The sequence below is a fragment of the Bactrocera latifrons genome, unplaced genomic scaffold, assembly GCF_001853355.1.
Source record: "Bactrocera latifrons isolate USDA-ARS-PBARC rearing strain unplaced genomic scaffold, ASM185335v1 scaffold_0, whole genome shotgun sequence".
Taxonomy (NCBI): Eukaryota; Metazoa; Arthropoda; class Insecta; order Diptera; family Tephritidae; genus Bactrocera; species Bactrocera latifrons.
In genome coordinates, this window is record NW_017534406.1 from 2,325,487 (window position 1) to 2,346,546 (window position 21,060).

A 21,060-nucleotide genomic window follows, 5' to 3' on the forward strand; every position below is an offset into this window, starting at 1 on the left:
CACTAGCTATTACCCTCAGCCCAACTCATTTTTGGAGCGCCAGTCGTCAATTATTGGAAATGTCTCAACGTTATATTCATAGATCTTCAGATAGAAGCATAAAACTTTTGGCAAAATTTAAAAAATTTATATGTTTATCTGGCAACAAAGGGCTCAATTTTTTAGATTTTATTATCAAGTCTAAATCTAATTATGGTGAAAGGAAAATTGTTTCGTTAGTTCGAACAGCTTCAGGACCTCCAATTACACATAATTGTTTTACAGTTCTCTCGGAAATATTAAAAAGTTTTTAACAGAACTTTACAAGGGTTTCGTCGGGTAAAAACTGCTTTTATAAACAATTTTTTTCTCATTTAAATATAAATATTTTTTTAGAATTTTTTATTGTTACAAACATACTTTATAAATACACTTTTGGAAAACAAATTTTTAAACTCTTCCACTGTGATGCCATTTCCGGTGACCTCTCGAAAAAAATAAGCGCCCACGTAGGCAGGATAACTCCTTGCAGGACCATCAACAGTGAAAAATATGAAAATTTCGCAAAACTTTTTTTTTCAAATAGTTGTAGTTGAAAAATAAAATCCTTCGTTCAAGTCTTTAAAAATTGTAAAATTCGTGAAGATCAACTACAAAAACACAGTTTCAAGAAACACCCGTTTAAAAACGTTGCACTTAGCCCAACTAGCGTCGAGCGCACAAGTTCTTAAGGCTGTATCTCCAAAACTATTTCCCGGATCAACTTGAAAATTTAGAAAAGTGTTCCAGAACTGTTTTAGAATTTAATAAGACAATAAAAAAATCGCTTAAAACAAATACTTTCAGAAATATATTTAAGAAGCTGTCTATAACTTTCTGCCTATCTGAGAGAAAAAAATTTTCAATTGAAGACATATACAATATTATTCTCAGCGTCCATTCTACGTCTTCTTCTTCGACTATGGTCCGATTTTACTAGTACAAGTTTTTCGGAAAAACCCTACTTCTATAGGCAAAAAATGTGGGAAGCGGTTTCTTCAGAATATGCTTGGATTCCATATTAGATACATATAGAGGAGAAAAGTTTTGAAGCATAAACTATTCCCATTATTTTATTTTCTCAGTTACATAAATTTTTACTTCTCAACTGGTTTTAAAAAGTGTATATTATATTTGGAAACTGCCAACGAGGCGCTTCAATATAATGAGAGTATGAAATATTAGACGAGTGTCAGAAGTAGAGACAACAAGTCCCCTTCCCTTTCGAATTTTAGAAAAGTTTGAATCTTGCTTATGGAGAAGCTTATTAAGTGATCCCATTGTAGGGGAAATCAATTGTAGTTCCCACAGCATAACTGAATCACTTATTTCTACCATAGGGACAATCGTATTTACTAACAAAATGTGCCCTCAAACCCTCTATTTATGTATGCATGTATATATGAGCATTGTGCATTCAATGAGGTTTACATAGAAATTTACGCAGTTGCATAGTTACAGTTGCATAAGGAAATAGGCGAAAATGCGAGTAAAACGAAATTTATACTTTCGAAAAGTTTTCATAGTTTTCAAAAATAATGCACATACACAGCTACATACTTGTACATACGTTACTTGCGAAACTTTTCTTAGCCGCGGGTGTGGAAACCTTGAGCAATAAGCTTTAAAATAAAGAATATTTAAAGTTTTTCCCCGATTTGCGTTGAAAGTTGATCTTTTATGGCTGCAAAACTATAAACTTTCTCATTTTGGTAGATTTGTATTTGTGTGCGCTTATACCAATTATATATGTAGCACAGTCAATTTCCACAAATAATTTTATTTTTCTTGCTTTTGTTTGCAGCGCAAAAAGAAGATTTTCAGTGCCCCTCCACTATTGCGAACGGAAATTATGCTGATCCAGTCACTTGCCGGCGATTCTATCAGGTATGAGTTTTTGAAAAATTATTTAGTTATAATGTAATGCATTATGTAATCATTATTGGGATATACACATTTCCCGATGGTGATTAAAAATATTAAAAACAGTAGGCTTATTAGTTGGTAAGTTGCGAGTGCATTCTTAATCAATCAGTTTTAAAATAGTATAGGTAACACTTACACTATCTTTATACAGATCAGAACCAAAATATAACAAATCGAAAAGTGGTGCTTAATGGTGTATATTCAATGATTAGTTTCAAGGCGAATACGTATATATTTAACTTTAAAATAGACAAGCTGTAAGACGTTCTCTCCGAAGTGAAAACACAAAATCAAACGAAATGACGTGAATACCTTCTTAAGCTTCGTGCAGCATGTCGATCCAAGAGGTTTTCTGAGACGTGATCTGAAATCTTAAAAACACCGAAACCAAAACCAGAGATTATACAAATAATTTTCAATATTTATCATGTCTCAAGAGCAAAACATCTTGTATAATATTGTAAAAGTTTTAATCAAATCTATTGGTCATTTGGAACCCGGACAAATTACTTTCATATTCCCCTCTTTTTAATTATTTGAACTAGTTTTCTCAGCTTGGAGCGAAAGACAGGGGTTTTTTAAGAGTTGACTCTAAAACCTCTATTGATTTGTTGAAAAATAATATGCAAACACTGCTCTCTGCTAATAACTGGAATTTAAGAAATCAAGTATTAATTTTTATATGAAGTAAAGTGCGACTACTTCTCGGAAATAGAAGAAAGTAATACTTCTAAAATTCTTTTCCATTCACTATATCCTTTTATCGCAAGCATTTGATATCAAATCAGTCATGTAAAATATTTTTTAAGGAAAAGCAGCGGAAAGCAGCGGTTTCCTTCTTTATCTTCTTTATACAACCAAGAAAAATTAGATTCAAAAAGATCGAAGGGTACAAGCAATAAAAATTCGCAGCATATTTCACGAAATATGTTCAAAAAGAGGTTTAGAAAATATTTTTATTATACTTGTAAATGCAGATTTCCTTGGACTTAGGAAAATGAATTTATTAAGTTTGCCACGACGTTTGTAACACCCAGAAGGAAGCGTCGCACATATTATATACACATATATAAGTGATCAGTATGTTGAACTGAGTCGAAAGACCCAGCATTTACTATATTCGACTGAATAGATCACGTCAAGCTCGCAGTGAAAAAAATGTAGCAAACGTAGCTACAAAGACCTTGAATTGGCGATTCGGCGCCGTTCGCAGCAATTTGGAATGACGTATGGAAAGCTTTGCGCATTAGATCCTAAATTGAGAATATATAAATACAGCTTGTGTTTGAACTAAAGCCGCTCGATCTTCTTAAGCGGCGCTTCGCCCTAGAGGCTCTTTTTCGAGACAAATTTTGTTTAGCGAATTTATCTTCTATTTCTGTGACCTCAATGGGCAGATAACCAAGCAAAATTTTATCTAGAAGAGACAACGGTTTGGTGTGGCCGGTGGAATCATTGGTCTTGTTTTTTTTTTTTTTTTTTTTTTTTTTTTTTTTTTTTTTTTTTTTTTTTTTTTTTTTTTTTTTTTTTTTTTTTTTTTTTTTTCAAAAAATGTGGCCTGTAAGAACAACCGTTAATGGTGATCATTATCGCTCCGATAACCGACTATTTGATGCGTGGAATTTAAGCTCGTGATCTCGTCGATATTTGGTTTCAACAAGATGGCGCCACTTCCCACAGATAGCACGCAAGGGATTTATTGAGAGAACACTTCGGTGAGCAGATAATTTTACGTTTTGGGCTGCTCGATTGGCCATCAAGATCGTGTGATATCACACCGTTAGACTTTTTCCTATGGAGCTTGGAGCAAAACATCACGCGTGTTATTCGACAGTTAGTAGTCGAAATGCTCGAGCGAGTTATCGTAAATTGGACTCAACGGATGGACCGTCTGAGACATAACCGCGACCAACATTTGAAAAAGATAATCTTCTGAAAATAAATCCCAAATTCTCTCATTTTGAATGATAACTAACATTTTCTATTATATTTGAAGTTTCCGTGTTTTTTTCTTTATAAAAGCAGGGAACCGCGAAGTGAATCACCCTTTATATATATTTCTTGTTGTGAGAACACTCCTTGCCAGAACTGGAAGGACGCAACAGTATTCGTTTCAAGGTTAACTGAAAAGACAGCACCTCCCACTCGATTATCTAGTATGGATCCATCTTTATAGCTGCTTATCCCTTTGTCCCTTCGAAAATCCATGGTATTAGGTAGAAACTTACTATGTGTCCTTAGATGCTCCTTGTTATTGTCATCTTACAAGGAGAATGCCCTCAGTCTAAGAACTGACTTCAAGTTAGTTAGCAACTTACAGAACTAACTTGTTGGCAGTAAAAATACAATGACGTTTTGTGCCTGACTTGGCATTGTTCTAAGGGCTCCACTGGTGCATTTATTAGTTGCGTTTTGACTTAAATATCAATTGTCAATTAATATATTTTATTATTTCTATTGCTACTGTTATTCAAAAAAGTATGAACTAAAAATGTCACAAAACTCCCATTGTATTTTTACTGTCAATTGTTATTGCTACAATAAGCAAAGCTTGCATAGCTCACAATCCTATTCGAACTCCACAAAATAACTGTAATTCAATATAACTTACTTCATTTCAGTGCGTCGATGGTTACCCTTACTTGAATCGCTGTCCGTCCGGTCTGTACTTTGATGATCAGCAAAAGTTCTGCACCTTCAAGGATGAAGCCAAATGTGGGCCACTCCCAACAAGTAAGTGTTTACTTAAATACTATGTAACAGTATATTTTGCCATATGCAAACAAGTAATATAATAAATAATGAATTAAGGTAAATGTTTGGAAATAAAGCAAATCGAATCAGGGCAGCTCATGCACTTACGAGCATATGCCATGCGCCTCTGACTGCATACAATACTTACTATTGCACACAAACACATATGTGTGTGTGTGTCTGTATTTGCAATATGCCCATGTGAGCGGTGACATATATAATAAATAAAATGCTGCTGGAAAGTAAGAAATCCGAGAAAGTGTAAAAGCACCAGTAAAATAAACAATAAATCATAATTGCGGAGTGCAAGGTATCAAGTGTGTATGAGAGGCTGTGTGTGTGTGTGTGTGCCTAAATGACAACAACGTCTTTTTGCCAACTTACACATACGAACACATATTGCGTGTGTGTTGGTAAAGTGCAGCAGCTGCTTGGTTCTTAATATGCATATAAAATTATTGAGCAATTCATATATACATAAGATATTATAAATATGTCTATGTAACGCCGTTCGCACAGTGAGTAAGGATTTAAGCATAGAATTTGAGAAATTAAAAACACTAGTTTTCAAATGAAATATATATGTGCATATAATATATATTTCCCGATTTCCTGGCAGAAATAATCGGTTTTCTTTAAAAAGTTGTGAAAATAACTAAAAATTAACGTTAACGTTCAGTGGCATCGAGGCTAGAATACTCTTCACAAACGTGCCTTACGGGCACTTGATTTGGATCGTTCAATTTCTATGGTAGCTATATGCTAAAGTGATCCGACGTCAGCCATTTCGATATAAGAGCAGCTCCTTTGTGTAAAAGGTTATATTAGATATGGCGGCTGATCCAAAGAAAGCACTTGAACTGGTATAAGTAGCACTTATAAGGCAGCGAAGTTCTTTGTGGCCAATAAAAATTAGCTAGGCGTTTAATTTTTATTAACATCAATTCTGTGTGACATCGGAAAGTGTGAGATTTGAAGTGTTTAAGTCTTCTTCTTACCGCATGAACGCCAATAAGGCAATGACCTGTTAGAACCCCCTAACCACAGAGAGGATAGCCTTACCGAAAGCGGTGCTAAGGTACTCTTCCTTGCCTACGATTCCACTGTGACCTGGCACCCATACTAGCCTTATCACAAAGTGAGAGAAAATTTCAGACCGAAATCTGAAAACTAAGTTATTGGTGCGGTACCAAGTCAAGATTATACAGAGAATGGCTCTGTATGAAAATGCAATTATTTGAGTCGTTGTGTGAGAAATAGCATTGTCGTGATAAGGAGTGAGCCGTCTTTGAAGTCAAATGGAAAACAAATGGTTGTGTACCGCTCAGAGTTCACTGTTCTGCACTGTTCTGGTGGCATGGTTGCAACATGTCCAGTTTTTCAAACCAAAAAAAAAAAGAATCAAAGGAACAGGACGGCTTTAAAATTGACGAATAGGGGGGTGTGTGGCGATCTTCTTTCCACGAACCTTTTCCAAGAATTAGCGCTTGGTGAAAATCTGACTGAAAGTAGATTTTCCAGATCTAAAACCACACTGATACGAGTCCAATTACACCTAAGTTGGCTTATCCCACGGAAATTGACGTTACCTTTGGAGTACCTTTCCCTGTGGGTTGAGTAGATCAGACTTCAGTTTCAATCAGTGGGCACGCTTTGATCCGAATATATCTTACAAAGAAGCTAATGCATGCACCTTGTCAATTCTTTGCTGCCGTATTTAAATAGCTCAGTCGGTAATTCATAGGCCCATGCCCCTATACCACAATGATGGAGTTCAATTACCCGTCTGAATTGTTGTTCTTCATCTTAGTCGAGCAATGGAATATATACTCCCTCGTCATGGATTAGGGATTCGGGTTCGACATCTCCAGATGTTACAATTTAATTGCCGTGCTGGAGAAGTGCTCCCTCCATAACTTCAACGGTACGCTCTGAGCAACATATGCTCCAATCTTGAAACCTTCCGTTAGTCGCAGTTTCTTAGAATTTCGAGCACCTCGACACGACAGTTCTCATCGTACGAGCTGTTCTTTCAACCGTTACAGAAACCAATGGTTTCGCTTGCCGCTATACGTAAGGAATTTGAAATGCCGATTCACAGTTCGCTAATACTGAGTTGCTTATGAGTGCTCTCAGCGAGCAGGAGTCGCTGTCAGTTGTGATAGTAACTTCTCAACGTCGTACTTTCCTTGCTTTGCTGATATACAGAGGCAGATGCGTACCTTCGCTACAACAAGATAGTGGTCCGAGTCGATGTTAAATACTCGGCGCGTAAACACGTCAAGGACACTGTATAAATTTTGTCCATCTAGCACAACATGATGGGCTACCATATTTTTGGCCTCTACGTAGTCGATAAACCTCAACCCATTGGGCAGGTTTCGCCACGGAAATTGAATTTTCCAACTGTTATACCAAAGATACTTTCTTTGCTAACCCTGGCATTAAAATCGCCAAGCACAATTTTTACAACGTGGCGGGGGCAGTTGTCATATGGCACGCTCCAGCCGTTCATAAAAGACATCCTTGCTCATATCGCTCTTCCCTCTCGTGGGGGGCTCTCGTGGGGCGTGGGCGCAAATCCATGTAATGTTGAACAATGTTGCTCTGTCGTGGATTGTGGGTAGACGCTCATCCATCGGACTGAATGCCAGCACATAACGACTGACTCTTTCTCCGACCACAAATCCCACAACGAAATTGCGCGTCTTTATATGGAAGATGTAATAAATATCATAAGGACCTATTCGTCTCCGTCATTGTCCCGTCCATCACAAATCTTGGATGGCGGTGATTTAAAATTACTACTGAATATTAAATTTTAATTTTCCAGAAGCTCTATGACTATGCATTCACACGACCGTTTTTTCAACTCAGACCTCATTTCAAACCTATGTAGACTATCAACATGAATATAAATATACATCTGCTGTAATCTTTCTTTACTAAAAATTGCAAAATCGGCATTTTTAAAGAGTATTATTATGAGAAAAGTTGGCGTGCCTACATATGATTTCGAAACTTTGTAATACCGTTGGTTAATTACAAAAGAGAAATGTGTTCTTCCTCTATCTCATAACGACGTAAGCTTGCATTTAAATATATTTCGTATACGAGTACACTCAAATATAAGTCCAAGAAAAATAACCCTAAAGAGTAAACAATTTCAGTTTTTTTGGAGTTTAAATATTTGTTTCAATAAAATTTAACTACCAATAGAATACCTCCCCAATATACAATTTTTATATTTTTGTGACAAATTTGTATGTAACCACACCACAGTACAGCGCACGCTCGCTCTCACAGCGACACACCAGCAACGTCTTGCGAGTCGAAATATAATTTATTATGCATTTAATATGAAATTGGAAATTGGCCTCAGAGCAAATGGAAATTCGATTAGAAGTGCAGTAGCTAAGACAAACATGCAGTAAAACAACAACAAGCAGGCGCACATAAATCCATTGGCGCTTAGGTTTGTGTGTATAAGTGGGTGTGTGTGACGAATTACTTATTGGAATATATAGTCATATGTGCTGGAAAGACAAATTGGCTGCTGCAGCAAAAAGTAGGTGAAGCAAACACAAGCTGAGAAGCGGTGGGAAGCACAGACGCACTCCTACATACATATATATATATATATAATATATGGTTGGATATAAGCACAGCCACCTAAAGCACTGTACGGCAGGGCGTATACGTAACCACTTTAAATGGTAGGCCGCCAAAGTGCCGATTTATACACACAGGCACACACACGCAAGCTAAGAGTGTTGTAGTGCTTGAGTAACTGCAATTTCCAACACTTTAAGGCAGGAGAAAGTCGTTGCAAGGGTTAAATACCACAATCACAGTGGGCCGACATTTCGCATGAGGAGACGTTTTCCTTTACGCCGACCGTCGAGGGTGTTTGGCCTACACTCGCAGTTAAAGGGTCGTCGGTGGCGGCACACTTTGGGAGTAAATGTCGCATAATTCATTTAAAGCCAAAACCGCACAAAAGCACACACAGCTGAGATGATTTTATGGCTGATGCACATGCAGGCAAACACACACACGCGCACACAAATACATGCATGTATACACAGAAATAAGCACTCCAACACATGCTCGGCCTCAGTCTCATAGACTCACTCACACACACACACACACACACACACACACACACTTCATCACTGCACTTTCGACACACCCAACGCTTTAGGTTAGTTGCAAGTACACGTTTTGTGGCATCAACTGAAATTGCTAGCCTGGATTTCGTACAAATCTTGTATGGCTCAGCAAAGTCTGAAATAAAAATTTCATCTCACAGCATTGCAATTGAGTCTCGGGAAAATGTAAAATGGAAAATGACACTAAAGCGTAATGCAAAAGCACACGCACTTGGTTGGTATTGTGGCACGTTTGGAGGCGCAGTCATTGTAAAGGTGCTTACACAGACATATGCTAAAGCCAAAATGCCAACTAAATGAGATGTCCAAATAGCAAGTGTACCATAGAGTGGAAATAGAGCGCAATAGCAGGACAGCAAGCAGCACGAAGCTGCGCATAGTTAAATGTCTTGAAACTCTTTTTTACTGCCAGCCACTTGATTGCCAAAAGAAAAAGTCACCAAAGCGTGCAGTTGACGGCTTTTTTACTGCGCGACGCGCATCGCACAATTTACACGTTCGCTTTATTATGATTATTGCGCTTACTGAAACACTTTCTTGCCACGTCAGTTGAATTTGAAGCAGCGCATGGCCAAAGCATTTTTCGCTGCTATATGCAAAAATCGAAATAACGAAATTAGGAGTGGATACCAAAAAAATTATTCGAAGCAAATAGAAGTGAATCAAAAGTGGGTAAAGAGCAAATACATATTCTTGTGCGAATAATAAGGTTACATTTGGTTGAAAAAGAACAATAAAAATCCACCAGAACCTTTGGAAATGAAGAGTGTAAAATATTACGTTGTCAAATATCGCCCTTCCGCCCTTTTGTCTTTTGAAATTCGCGGCTATGTATACATAAGCTAAGTATACAGAGCTACAAAGCTCTATAGCATCTACACATCGTTTGAAAGGTCTTGACATAACCTACAAAACGACGCTATGCATGATTAGTTTGAATATTGCGTTCAACAGTTATAGACGTGTAAATCCACTAACGCCAAAATTTGCGCTATTTTAAATTCCTCCTTCGTTAAAGGCAAGCTAGAGAAACGTTCCGTGAGATTAATGGTGTTTTGGGAGATGCTACTCTATCACTTCGAACTGCGGAGGAATGGGTTCGACGATTTAGAGCGGGTGAAAACGACACTAAGGAAATCCAGCCGATGGAAGACATGTGACGACGAATACCGATCAAATCATGGAAAATATCGGGTTAGACCTGCATGAAGATGGGAGTTACTCACCAAACCATTTTGAATCATCTGCAGAAGGCTGGATACACAAAAAAGTTTGGGTGGCGCATGATTTGACACAAAGAAAACCTTCTGCACCGAATCAACGTCTGCGATATGCTAGTGAAACGTAACGACTTCGACCCATTTTTGAAGCGGATGGTGCCTGGCGACGGAAAATGGATCAGTTATAGCGCCAAGTGATTATCACCTGTTCCTGTCCATGCCGAACTGACTTGTTGGTGCAAAATTGAACTCAAAAAATGCTTGTGAAAAGTGACTGTCCGAGTTCTGCGCAAATAGTTGCCGACTAGATGGAAAGAGATTATCGATAGAAACGGCGCATAGTTAAACTAAATCCGATCACCTTAACACTTTTTATAAAGCATTGAATAAAGAGCAAAAAAGCGGAAGGGAGATATTTGACAACCTTATACTTACAACGGGCAATCTGCCAGACTTAATTGTAATAATGTCTGAATGTCTCAAAAATATTCCTTCAGTTATTTAGATAGCGCTTTGTGTTGCTTACAACCACAACAAAAACCGATTTGATTAATATTTTTATGAGAATTTTCTACATACAATACAAAAATATGCACTACGTTTCATGAAAATGCCTCACAAACTTATAGATTTTTTTTTTTTTTTTTTTTTTTTTACTAAGTGCTAGTATACTACTTCTACTAAAAGTGATGAGAATATTTCACGTGAACGCTGCTCACTTTTCATCACTCACCAACAACCTCTTTGGTGTCTGACGTTGTGTTGTTGTTGCAGCTGATAATGATGAAGCTGCTAATGTTGATGCTTGTATTTTGAATGGAACGCAGCATTGCTGTCAGCGTGCTTTTGATGGCTTCGATTTCTTGTGAAAATCATATGAAATTTGAACGTTTCCATGGAAATACGATTTCACTTTGCAGTGTAAAGCCCGATGTAGACCGTTTTGGCAACTATACGGTAGCGTAATTATTCAAACTACGGCTTGTCATGTGCCAATCAATGCAACTCTTGCGTAAACAAGCTCATATTCAGATCTAGCGTTTATTCGATTTTTTTTTTTTAATTTAATAGGGCTTCGAGTGGCTTCGAGTGGCTTCTATACCCACAACCTTTTAAAGTGTTTATAATCTTTGACAGTTTATACAAAAAAATTTTAATTTTTTATGCCAAGTTTTGAAAATTCTGGTATACTGTGAGAAAAAATCTAAATTTCTGGTGCCGAAACGTTTAGAATGTTGGAAAAAGCATTCGGCGATGATTTTTTGTGCGAGCAAGTGTTTTTGATTGGTAAAAATTTTTCAAAAAGGATCAAGAACGCTTTGACGACGAATCACGTCCAAAACGGTCATCAACATATACTGATGATCAACACGTCTTTAAAATAAAGGAATTGATGAAAACCATTTTGAAAGACATTTGTAGCCAAAAAAAACTAAAGGCACGATTGGTTCCAAAATCAGTTAATTTTCTTTGAAAAACAGCGTCGCGTTAACGTCTGCGAAATAGTGCTTTCCGACTACAAGGAGGTCAGGAAACGTGTCACTGGCGATGAGTCTTGGAACTATGCTAACGACCCAGGAACAGAAGAACAATCGGCCGAAAATCGTGGCAAGGGTGAGCCGAAGTCGAAAAAATCACGTCAAAGCAGTTCAAAAATCAAGATAATATTAACAGTTTTCTTCGATTATCGAGGTGTGATGCACTCCGAATTCCTACAGACCGAACAAACTGTCAACAATGAATTCTATTTGAGTATTATGCGTCGTACGAGCGAAGCTATTCGTAAAAAGAGGCGGAAATTATGAACCGACAACTCTTGGTTTTTATACGACGATAATGCGCGACGGTAGTGCTTTGATGCTTGGTGAGCTTTTTGACAAATTTTAGACCAATATCATCCTACAACCACCGTATTCGCTTGATATAGCCCATCGTGTCCTCTGGCTATTCAGCAAACTTAGACGACAGCTTCGAGGAAACCGTTTTAAGACAACTGAAGATATTAAATTTGTATGACTATACGCATTGAAGGCTATTCCGAAAATTGACTTTAACAACTGTTTCGAAGGTTGGAAAAAAAGTTGATACAAGTTAATTGGAGCCATGAGGAATTACTGTGAGGGGGGAAACATGTATTTTTAAGAATAAATTAAAAGTTTTAAAATTAGTCTTACTGTTTTAAGTTCATAGTAGTATATCTCCATTGAAATCAAATTGGCAGGATTCCAAATGACGAACTGTTTGAAGTAAGCGTGCTGTTGGTATACTCTAAAAGCATTTTTCCCCCCAAAAGTTTTATAATTTTTTACATATTAATTGTTATTTATTTGTGCACCGGAAAGTGAAGCAGTTTATAGGCAGTGGTACGGTAACGCCCATCTACGAACTCCTCCTCAGGTGTTTGTCATATCTCAATTTTTACTCAAGTTACTGCTTCTACAGACAGACGGGCGGACGGATAGAGAGACAGTCACAATCCTGATAATTTAGTTCAGATGTAACCGTACATTTTATACTCTATGCTCTGTCATAGGCAAGAAGATACACTTTCTTCCAGAATTTTATTAAAAATGCATTCATGTTAACTAAATAGAAGTCAGCCGGAAGTTTGAAATCGGAAGGGTTATGGGCTACAGAAAGTATTTTATTTCACATTTTCATACTGCGTAATATGTATGACTGGATAGCTTTACATACCAAATTGGTCAAGTAATTCATTAGATTTCAACTGAATGTGGGTAACGCCAGCCCATTGTCCAATTTTTACATTATATTTTAATGTGGCAACATGCTGTGAGAGTATAAAAATATAATTATTTCTTCGATTATTACATTGATAAAAATCCCTAAGAATGTCATTTTGAAAAATTTCGTAGAATTTTTCCACAACCACTCTGAAAAGAATTTTTTAAGATATATTATAAGCACATGCAAAACCACTGATGTTGTCAAAAATAGATTTTGGACAATTTATAAACACTGTGCTAAAAAGCAACGCACATTGAAACCCCTTATCAGATAGTGGCAAAACAAAAACATTCACGCATTCCTCACCTCACTGAAACAGGTCCAAAGTTTCAGCAGTGTAAAAACTCAATATAAATCAATATTTTATATATTGAAAATAAATTGTAGAATCAAAAAGCCGTCTACGATCATAAAATGCTTGAATATTATAAATCAACGTCATATGACTTCGACACTGCAACTCATAATAATGAACACTCATCCGCACTGGCTGACACTGAAATCGCCTACGATAAGTACGCTCTTCAAATACCAAAAACCAGCCACCAATTCAGAGCAATAAACCGGAGTGAAAATTAATATGCACCGACGGAACGACCAAGGCGTCACCATAACTGTCGGAATTTTAAAAAGTTTTGGTCGATATTTTCAGCTCAAGCGGCTACGATACCAGGAGCGATTCTATTTGTCGTACAAACAGAAAAAAATAGATCATATGTACACATAGAAAATCGACAATTAACGCTGCTTTGAATGAAAGAAATAGCACAGTGCTGATCAAGAATATAAACGAAATTTTATATCAACATAAAAACAGAATTAAGATCATGCAGATCCCTGGGCATGCTGGTATTGCAGGAAACCAACTGGCAGACGACCGCACAAAAAAAGGCTGTAAAAGAACCACTACTTTCATTCGATCACTGTGCATTAAAAGATATTCGCAACATGATAAAAAGAGTAATCCACGAGTCAATATCGAGAGGTTGGTCAAGTTTTCAACACCATTACCTGAATATAGGTCACATTTTTAAAACTAACAAACATCTGTTTACCAAAACGGTTAAACCTAGCTGCTGTTATTGTAATTAGTCAAATATGCCAGTAAATCACTTCGTAAACGAAAGCTTTAAATACAACCGAAACAACTACTTTTGTTAAAACGAAACCATTTAAACTTTAAGAGACACCTAGTACTGACAACATACGAGCAATCAACATTTTTCTAAAATTATCAAAATTTATTAGATATCAAACTTAATTGAATTGTAACTAAACTAATGTTAGACACTGAAAGCGGCACATATTATTATAATAGAAAAACCGAAGATTGTTGTATATAAAAAAAACATTAAGCATATATAGGATATATTAACAGGTATGAGAAGTAATCCAAGTACAAACACAGTTTTTGGGTGTCGACTCTGTAATAGTATTAGACTTTGATACCCAGCTATGGTGTATTTGAACTATATTTAAAGCAGTTACAACCAGAAAGTGACAAAATGGCTTGAACAAAATATATAACCCTCGTTTTCAATATGCTTCTTACAAAAAATTTCATAAAAGTTATAACTATGGATCATCAGAGTGGAAATGTTCTTGGAAATTACACTTATATACGAATCGCTAAATACTCGTTTACATATCTAAGTAACAATAAAGTGGCAATCGCCTTAACTAAAGTTGTGAATTACAGCTAATTTCTAACTTCTGCCGCAAGATGTTGCCACCAACCACACGTCTGCGCACTGCCGCTAGTAATCGAACTTGAAAATTCGCCAAATTATGCAAAAACTCAACGCAACATACCCCACAGCGTCACGCTAAGAACTCACAAGAAAGTTTGTAAACTCTTTTCAATTTCACAGTTTAATGAACACGCTAAATTGTGAAGGGAAGTAAGGGCTCAGTGCATACAATTTAGTGTAAATGACACAAATGTTTAGCTGTTACATTGAGCCAGAATCAAAAAGCCAAATATTTTATGTCAGCAGTATAGTATATAGAAACTGGTCATCGACCAACATGTGCTAAGCGCATGCCAGATCCAACTTATTCCCTCTCCCTTGTGAGAGCGAGGTAAGAGTCTCCGGCATTCTGCAATGCCCAGAACCAAAGCGAGTCTGATGATAAAATAGCCTGATGCTATTTCAGACACTCCTTGACTAAATTTGAGCGCACAGGTTTTGAGTTCATAGCTAATATCGCCGATCTGATATCAGAGTGGATGCTCAGCTCTTTAAAGGAAGCTGCATTTATTAGCAGTAGGTATACCGTCATCTTAATAGCAGCCACTCCCACTTGAAAAACACTGCAGTGATCCAATAGTCCAAAGCTTAGAATGACGGAGAGCTTTTTGCAGAAAAACCGCATTCAAGCTTCTCTCTTAGCTTCGAACTAGAAGTAGGCGATATAATGTAGTCATCCACATTTTCAATAATGTAAATAAAAGAGGAAAGAGGATAGAATATGAGCTTACTCTGTTTGGTCTCCTTTATATCCCCTTTTTTTTTAGACTCAGAACGGGTTTTATGTAGAGAACGGTATTAAGTGTCACTGTGGATGTAGTCCGCCTAGTGCCGCTCTTTGTACCCATTCAAGTTTCTCAACGAGTGTTGGCTTTTCGAGCGCCTTCGAACAAATATCATAGGACGTAAAGGTAAAACAACGTCTCTTGTGTTCCGCACTTCTACCTAAATATTAGACCACCTATGCTTCCTTACTACCTCCCCCGTATTTGGCACCCTTGAAAACTTTCTATCAAAAACGCTCTATATATGTCACCTTATTAACAGGCTGAAGACTTGAGTCCCCGAATGAGGGAAGCAGCAAGCCTGAGATCTTATAGCCCTAGTGAATTGCAGCATTGAAGCTTCAAAACAGGTATTTTACGCTTGGCAAATATGGCGAAAATTCGACGTTTGAAAAATTAGGTCAGCAAAAACATGCAGAAGTTTCGTCTACAAAGTAGAAAAATCGCACAACTACAACAAGGTTTCGCATTAAAACACAATCCTTTGCAAATTATGTCAATCTTTAGACCTTTTTAATATCACTAAAATTTATTTCTCTCCATATTTCCGTCTTTTCTAAGTCAGCAGCGCAAACACAGCTACCAAGCTTCATGCTTAAGCGCCCATTTTTATGCTAACATATGTCGGCATATGTCAACATTTGCACTGAGCAATTCATTTCAGCTTTGCATCCTTTCCAACTGAATATGCTGATGATTGCTGGAGTTATCACTTGTCAACTACTGACTTTTCGGCTTCATCAAGCATTTATCTAACTCTCTGGGTATGTGTGTGCATCTACAACAACAACATGCATATGCACATGCTACAATGTATTAAAATTACATTGTCTCACATCTCCATGAGTTAGTAGCGTCAATTGTTTTAACTCTGTGATATCTAAATGCATAAGCATTAACATTGTTGCCCCGAATAAACAGTATTTGCAAGTGTGTGTGTATACATATATTAAGTGTATATTATATATTGTACCTTATGTCAATGCTCCAGAAATGCAGCTTTCAATACTATTCATCTAATTCCTGATATTACTAACAGTTTTACGACTTCAATTTGACTACGTCCTGAAGTTCGGAAATACCGTAAGTGTGCCTGCAATTGATGTYAAGGAGAAAATTTAGTAAAATTTATAAAAGTGAGAAAAATTTATTCAAAACACATATGGTATATTAAAAATAAAATTTTTAATTTTTTTTTTTTTTTTTTTTTTTTTTTTTTTTTTTTGTTTTTTGAACATTTGGTAACTTTCGGTATACAATTTTTAATTTATCAGCCTCCTCCCTATACAAGAAGCTTTGAGGAGATTTTAAGGAAATGGTAGTTTATTCAAAAACGGATAGCTTTATTCTTCTCTCTACTTTATTCACTACTCGTCAAATAGCTGGCAACCCATTTAAAATTTACATCCATCCCAAATATTTCTTAAAACGTCATGTTTTGTTGCCGGTTTTTTGAAATTTTATTAATTTCATAAATTTGATTGCCTACACAGTTTTAAGCATACGGCAACCCTTTTTGAAATATTTTGCATAGTAAGGTCCTTGAAAGTTTTTATTACAAGTCTTTATTACAATAGTTCGCTTATCTTATAAATTTTGATAAATTGAAAATTAAGAATAGGTGGCAACACCGTTATGTCAAAAGTTTTAACATAAACCATTTTCTATAGTTTTTACCCTGAAAATATTTTTAAATACTGCAGAATCTTTTTACAACAGAAAACCTTGCCAGATCGGTCAGCTTCTTAATCATATTGTGAAAATTTTTTATATTATAAAAAATTATTTTTGCACAATTTTTCACATCTAAAAGTACAAAAAAAAAATGTTCAAGGTAATAAAACTGAACTGAATATTTAAAATAAGTGGCACCCCTGTCCATGTCAAAAGTTTGCTTGTAAACCTTTTTGTACACTTTTACCGCAAAGTAAGCGCATAAACTATTTTTAGATAAAAAAACATTTTCAAAACAGACAACAAGCTACTTTGCCAGATCGGCCAGCTTTCTTACTTATATTGTAAACTTTCTTCCATGTTACCTAAAAAAAAAAAAAACAAATTGACTACACAATTTTTCATAAATTAAATTATATGTATATAAAAGAATGTTTCAATAAATATAAGTGTCATATAAATAACTTAATTTTTTGGAGAGGTGGTAACCCCATTAATTTGTTTTTATTTTTAGGGATATCTTCCTTACAGTTTTAGCGACATAAAAATATATTCAAATATCAAATTTATTAAATGAGTGGCAACCCTTAACAACTGCTTAATAACTTCTTAAAACTAAAAATTCATCAAAATACGTTTTAATGTGGTAATTTTAATGATTTTTCTAGAATAATTCATTTATTTTCTGTGTTTAATTGTAAAAAGTGGTAACCCCTTATATAAATATTTTCAAAACAAAACTTCTTAAACGTTTTTAAATTTTTTGATACTCCATATTGCAATAATTTCTTGAACACATAAATTTTGTTCAAATAAATATTGTGAAATTGTGTGCAAAAAAATTTAAGGGAAACTTTCTAAATCTTTTAAATTTTTTATCTGTATTATCCAGATCTGTTTGTTTTTTAATTTTAATTTAACAAGGTTGAAACCAACACTTTAATTTATTAAATTTTCTAAATAAGTGGCAACTCGTTAAAATCAGTAGGTATGTGTGAGTCAACATAAATCCTTTAAATAGCAGTTTGTTTGAGTTAGCAAATTAATTAATTTATTTTTTTCACTATTTAATAAACTAAAAAGTTTTTAAGAACTGTAATACCTTACAAAAATACTTTCAAATGAATACAATCATACATAAACGTCTTTATATTTTTCTGATAATCGTTTGACATATAAATTTTGTGTAAAGAATTTTTTAAAAAGGTGGCAACCTTCTATAAAAAATTCTGTAAACTCTGCTCACATTTATTAATAATTAATTTATCTTATATATTTTTGGTCAATTATAAAAATTAAAATTAAGTGGCAACCTCCTTTAAAACATCATTATTTAAACTTTTTCAAACTTATTTATTTGATAGACTCATAAATATTTGATTTGAATTGATTATTGCATAATTATTATGAAATTATAATTTTGGAAAAGTGGCAACTCTTTACTTTTTTTAATCAATATAACTTAAGAATTTTGAAGAACTTGCTGATTCTCGAAATCTCCCCGGTTCTACGGTACGCAGCAGCAATCACTTTCTATTTTGCAATCTCTATACAATCCACTTAACTGCTGAGGCACCATAAATTCAGGTGTTAACTACAGCAACAAACACAACACAATGTTTTTGAGTGTAAGTATGCGTTAGCAAAAGCATTGTAAGGATCAGCAACGTAACTAAAAGGACAACTGCTCTGACCTATAAACGCAAACGCCGATAGGTCATTTGTCTAAGAGTATTTGTCGATATTTATATGTATTTGCAAGTCTGTTTAACATATCAACAACACATGCGTTTAGCTAAACAACATTAGACTATGTCAAGCTGCTGTAGTGTACTCTTCCCATACACACATATGTACATATAAGTAACAGTTGTTCACACACATACACACAAAGCAAACACCAAGTGGGAATATTAACTCCTTCAACGTCTCCAGCAGCTGGCTGCGACGCGTGGTGGGGAAGTGGTGGTTCCTGACTTGACGCTCATGCATAATGCAGCAAAGTGTTCCTTTCACTTAACGGAATGCTAATGCAATTTCACAATCACAATAACAATCGATGCATTGCAATTGCAAATATGTTGCTGTTGTTATCACTGTTATTTTAGTTGCTGTTCTCGATATCAATATCGAATTCGTTGAAAATGGAATTTGTAAGCCACTGAATGCGTTGGTAAGCAATTACTAGACACACGAAACAATAGCAAAGTAATCCGAAACCGAATTTATACATATTGAAAGCATAATATTCGCCAAAATGTATTAGAAATTTAAATTGTGGCAATTAAAGGTTAGTCTTCAAGTTTGCATAGACTTAGGGCACTAATTATTTTATTATTTATACGTTTTTTCGGTTATTCAAATCATTTCTGGGGTTGCTACTGCGCCAAGCAAGTCTGTTGCTAGCGAAATATTATACAATATGGCCCGCATAACGGTTGTTTATAACAAAGTGAAGCGGATATGTTAAACATAGGCTAGCTGTTGAACTGCTCAAGCCTTATCTATTAGCTCATATGCTTCTCAGCCTATAATTTGCATAGAAGTCAAAATGGAGATGTAATGTATGTTCATCTCTTGGAACATGCATTCTCATTGATTCGGTATTTGCCATTTGCAAAATTACAGCTTTTCTGAGCTTTGAAGGCAATACAGTCAAAGTACTATATTACTACTATTGTACTAAAAATATTTGTACTAAAATAACTTCAGCAAACCGTGAGAGATAGCGGAAACTAATATGGGCCAACTCAAGAAATTTCTAATCGACTCAAAACGCTTATTTATAATAAATTTTACGGGGATTCTAGCAACCACAACGGACCGGCCTTATAAGCTCTTCAAGCTACCTACTAAAAAAACACTAGTTTTTGCACAATTCCTCGAACTCATTTTCTTAATGTGAAATTTCTTTCATTCTACCTCTTAGAACCAGTTCGTTCTACTCTTAGATGTCTTTCAAATACTACTTATTTGGGCAAACTTGCCTTACTATTAGTTTGGACAAATGATACATCGTTCCTACTCCCAACAATTAACACTGTATAAATATGTAGAAATTGGATTTAAACATTAAATTGAACGAATTTCGGCGAACTTCGCTATTTTGTTCATCATTTTCTCTTAATAAACTCTTTCCATATTATTTTATAGCAAATCAAATATTATTGGTTACAACCGTGTTGACCCAAAATCTTGCTTTTTTCTAAAAGTTTCTTTCTCAAAAAGTATAATATGTAAAAAGATGCAATTTTTACATTGTGAACGAAAAAGTTTATTAAAGCTTTATATTTTTTTGTGATCCAAGTAAAGGTGAAGCCACTATCTGGGTCATTTTATTTATTAATTTTTTGTTTTGTAATCGGTTCCCAATATTACTGTTATCGAAGACTGCTGTATGATTTTATAATTAGCTCTAAGGACCTTTAGTTACTTATTGTCTAGTTCCAGTGATTTAAGGAATAAATTTATTTTCAAATATTCCTAAACACATGCCATAAACTATACTATAGGCCAGTTTTTTATAGTATTTCTCTTTAATGATTATTCTATTATAAAAAAAGCATTTTTGGATGTCAAGTGAATCAACAGTTTTTAACTTGAGCTTAATAGGAAAATTAAACTAAATAACATTGTACGTGGAAACAGGTATATTAATTTTTTGTTCTATGTCGATGACTTCTTTATTGACAGCACAGAGTCTAAAATTAAATCGAACCCAAAATCTTTTTGGAAAGAGTCTAGAAAAGAGAGTTGGGCGGAAATGTTTTTATTGAGTTTTCTCTAAAGCATTTGATCAAGTTTCACACAATATTCGAATTAAAAAGTTATTCTCTTTAGGTTTCACACTTCTCATTAGCGTTTCTCTGTCTATCAAGTCGTATTTGCACAATGGACATTGTGTTGTTATCAACAACGTTATGTGTTTTTCTATTGCTAAAAACATCCTTAATCCTTTTATAATTCTAGTTTAAGTTTTAATTTTGAAACAGTGTTTCGAAATAAAAGATGA

The 21,060-nt window shown here is 35.2% G+C and overlaps 1 protein-coding gene across 1 annotated transcript in view; it reads left to right on the forward strand.

Moving 5' to 3' along the window:
- The window catches only part of LOC108978241, a 98,333-nt gene that overhangs the window by 20,111 nt on the left and 57,162 nt on the right, over window positions 1-21,060 (forward strand). Inside the window, exons 2-3 of the mRNA XM_018948440.1 lie at window positions 1,823-1,905; window positions 4,566-4,677. Of these exons, the coding sequence (XP_018803985.1) occupies window positions 1,823-1,905; window positions 4,566-4,677 (195 nt within the window). The remainder of the gene's footprint in view (window positions 1-1,822; window positions 1,906-4,565; window positions 4,678-21,060) is intronic.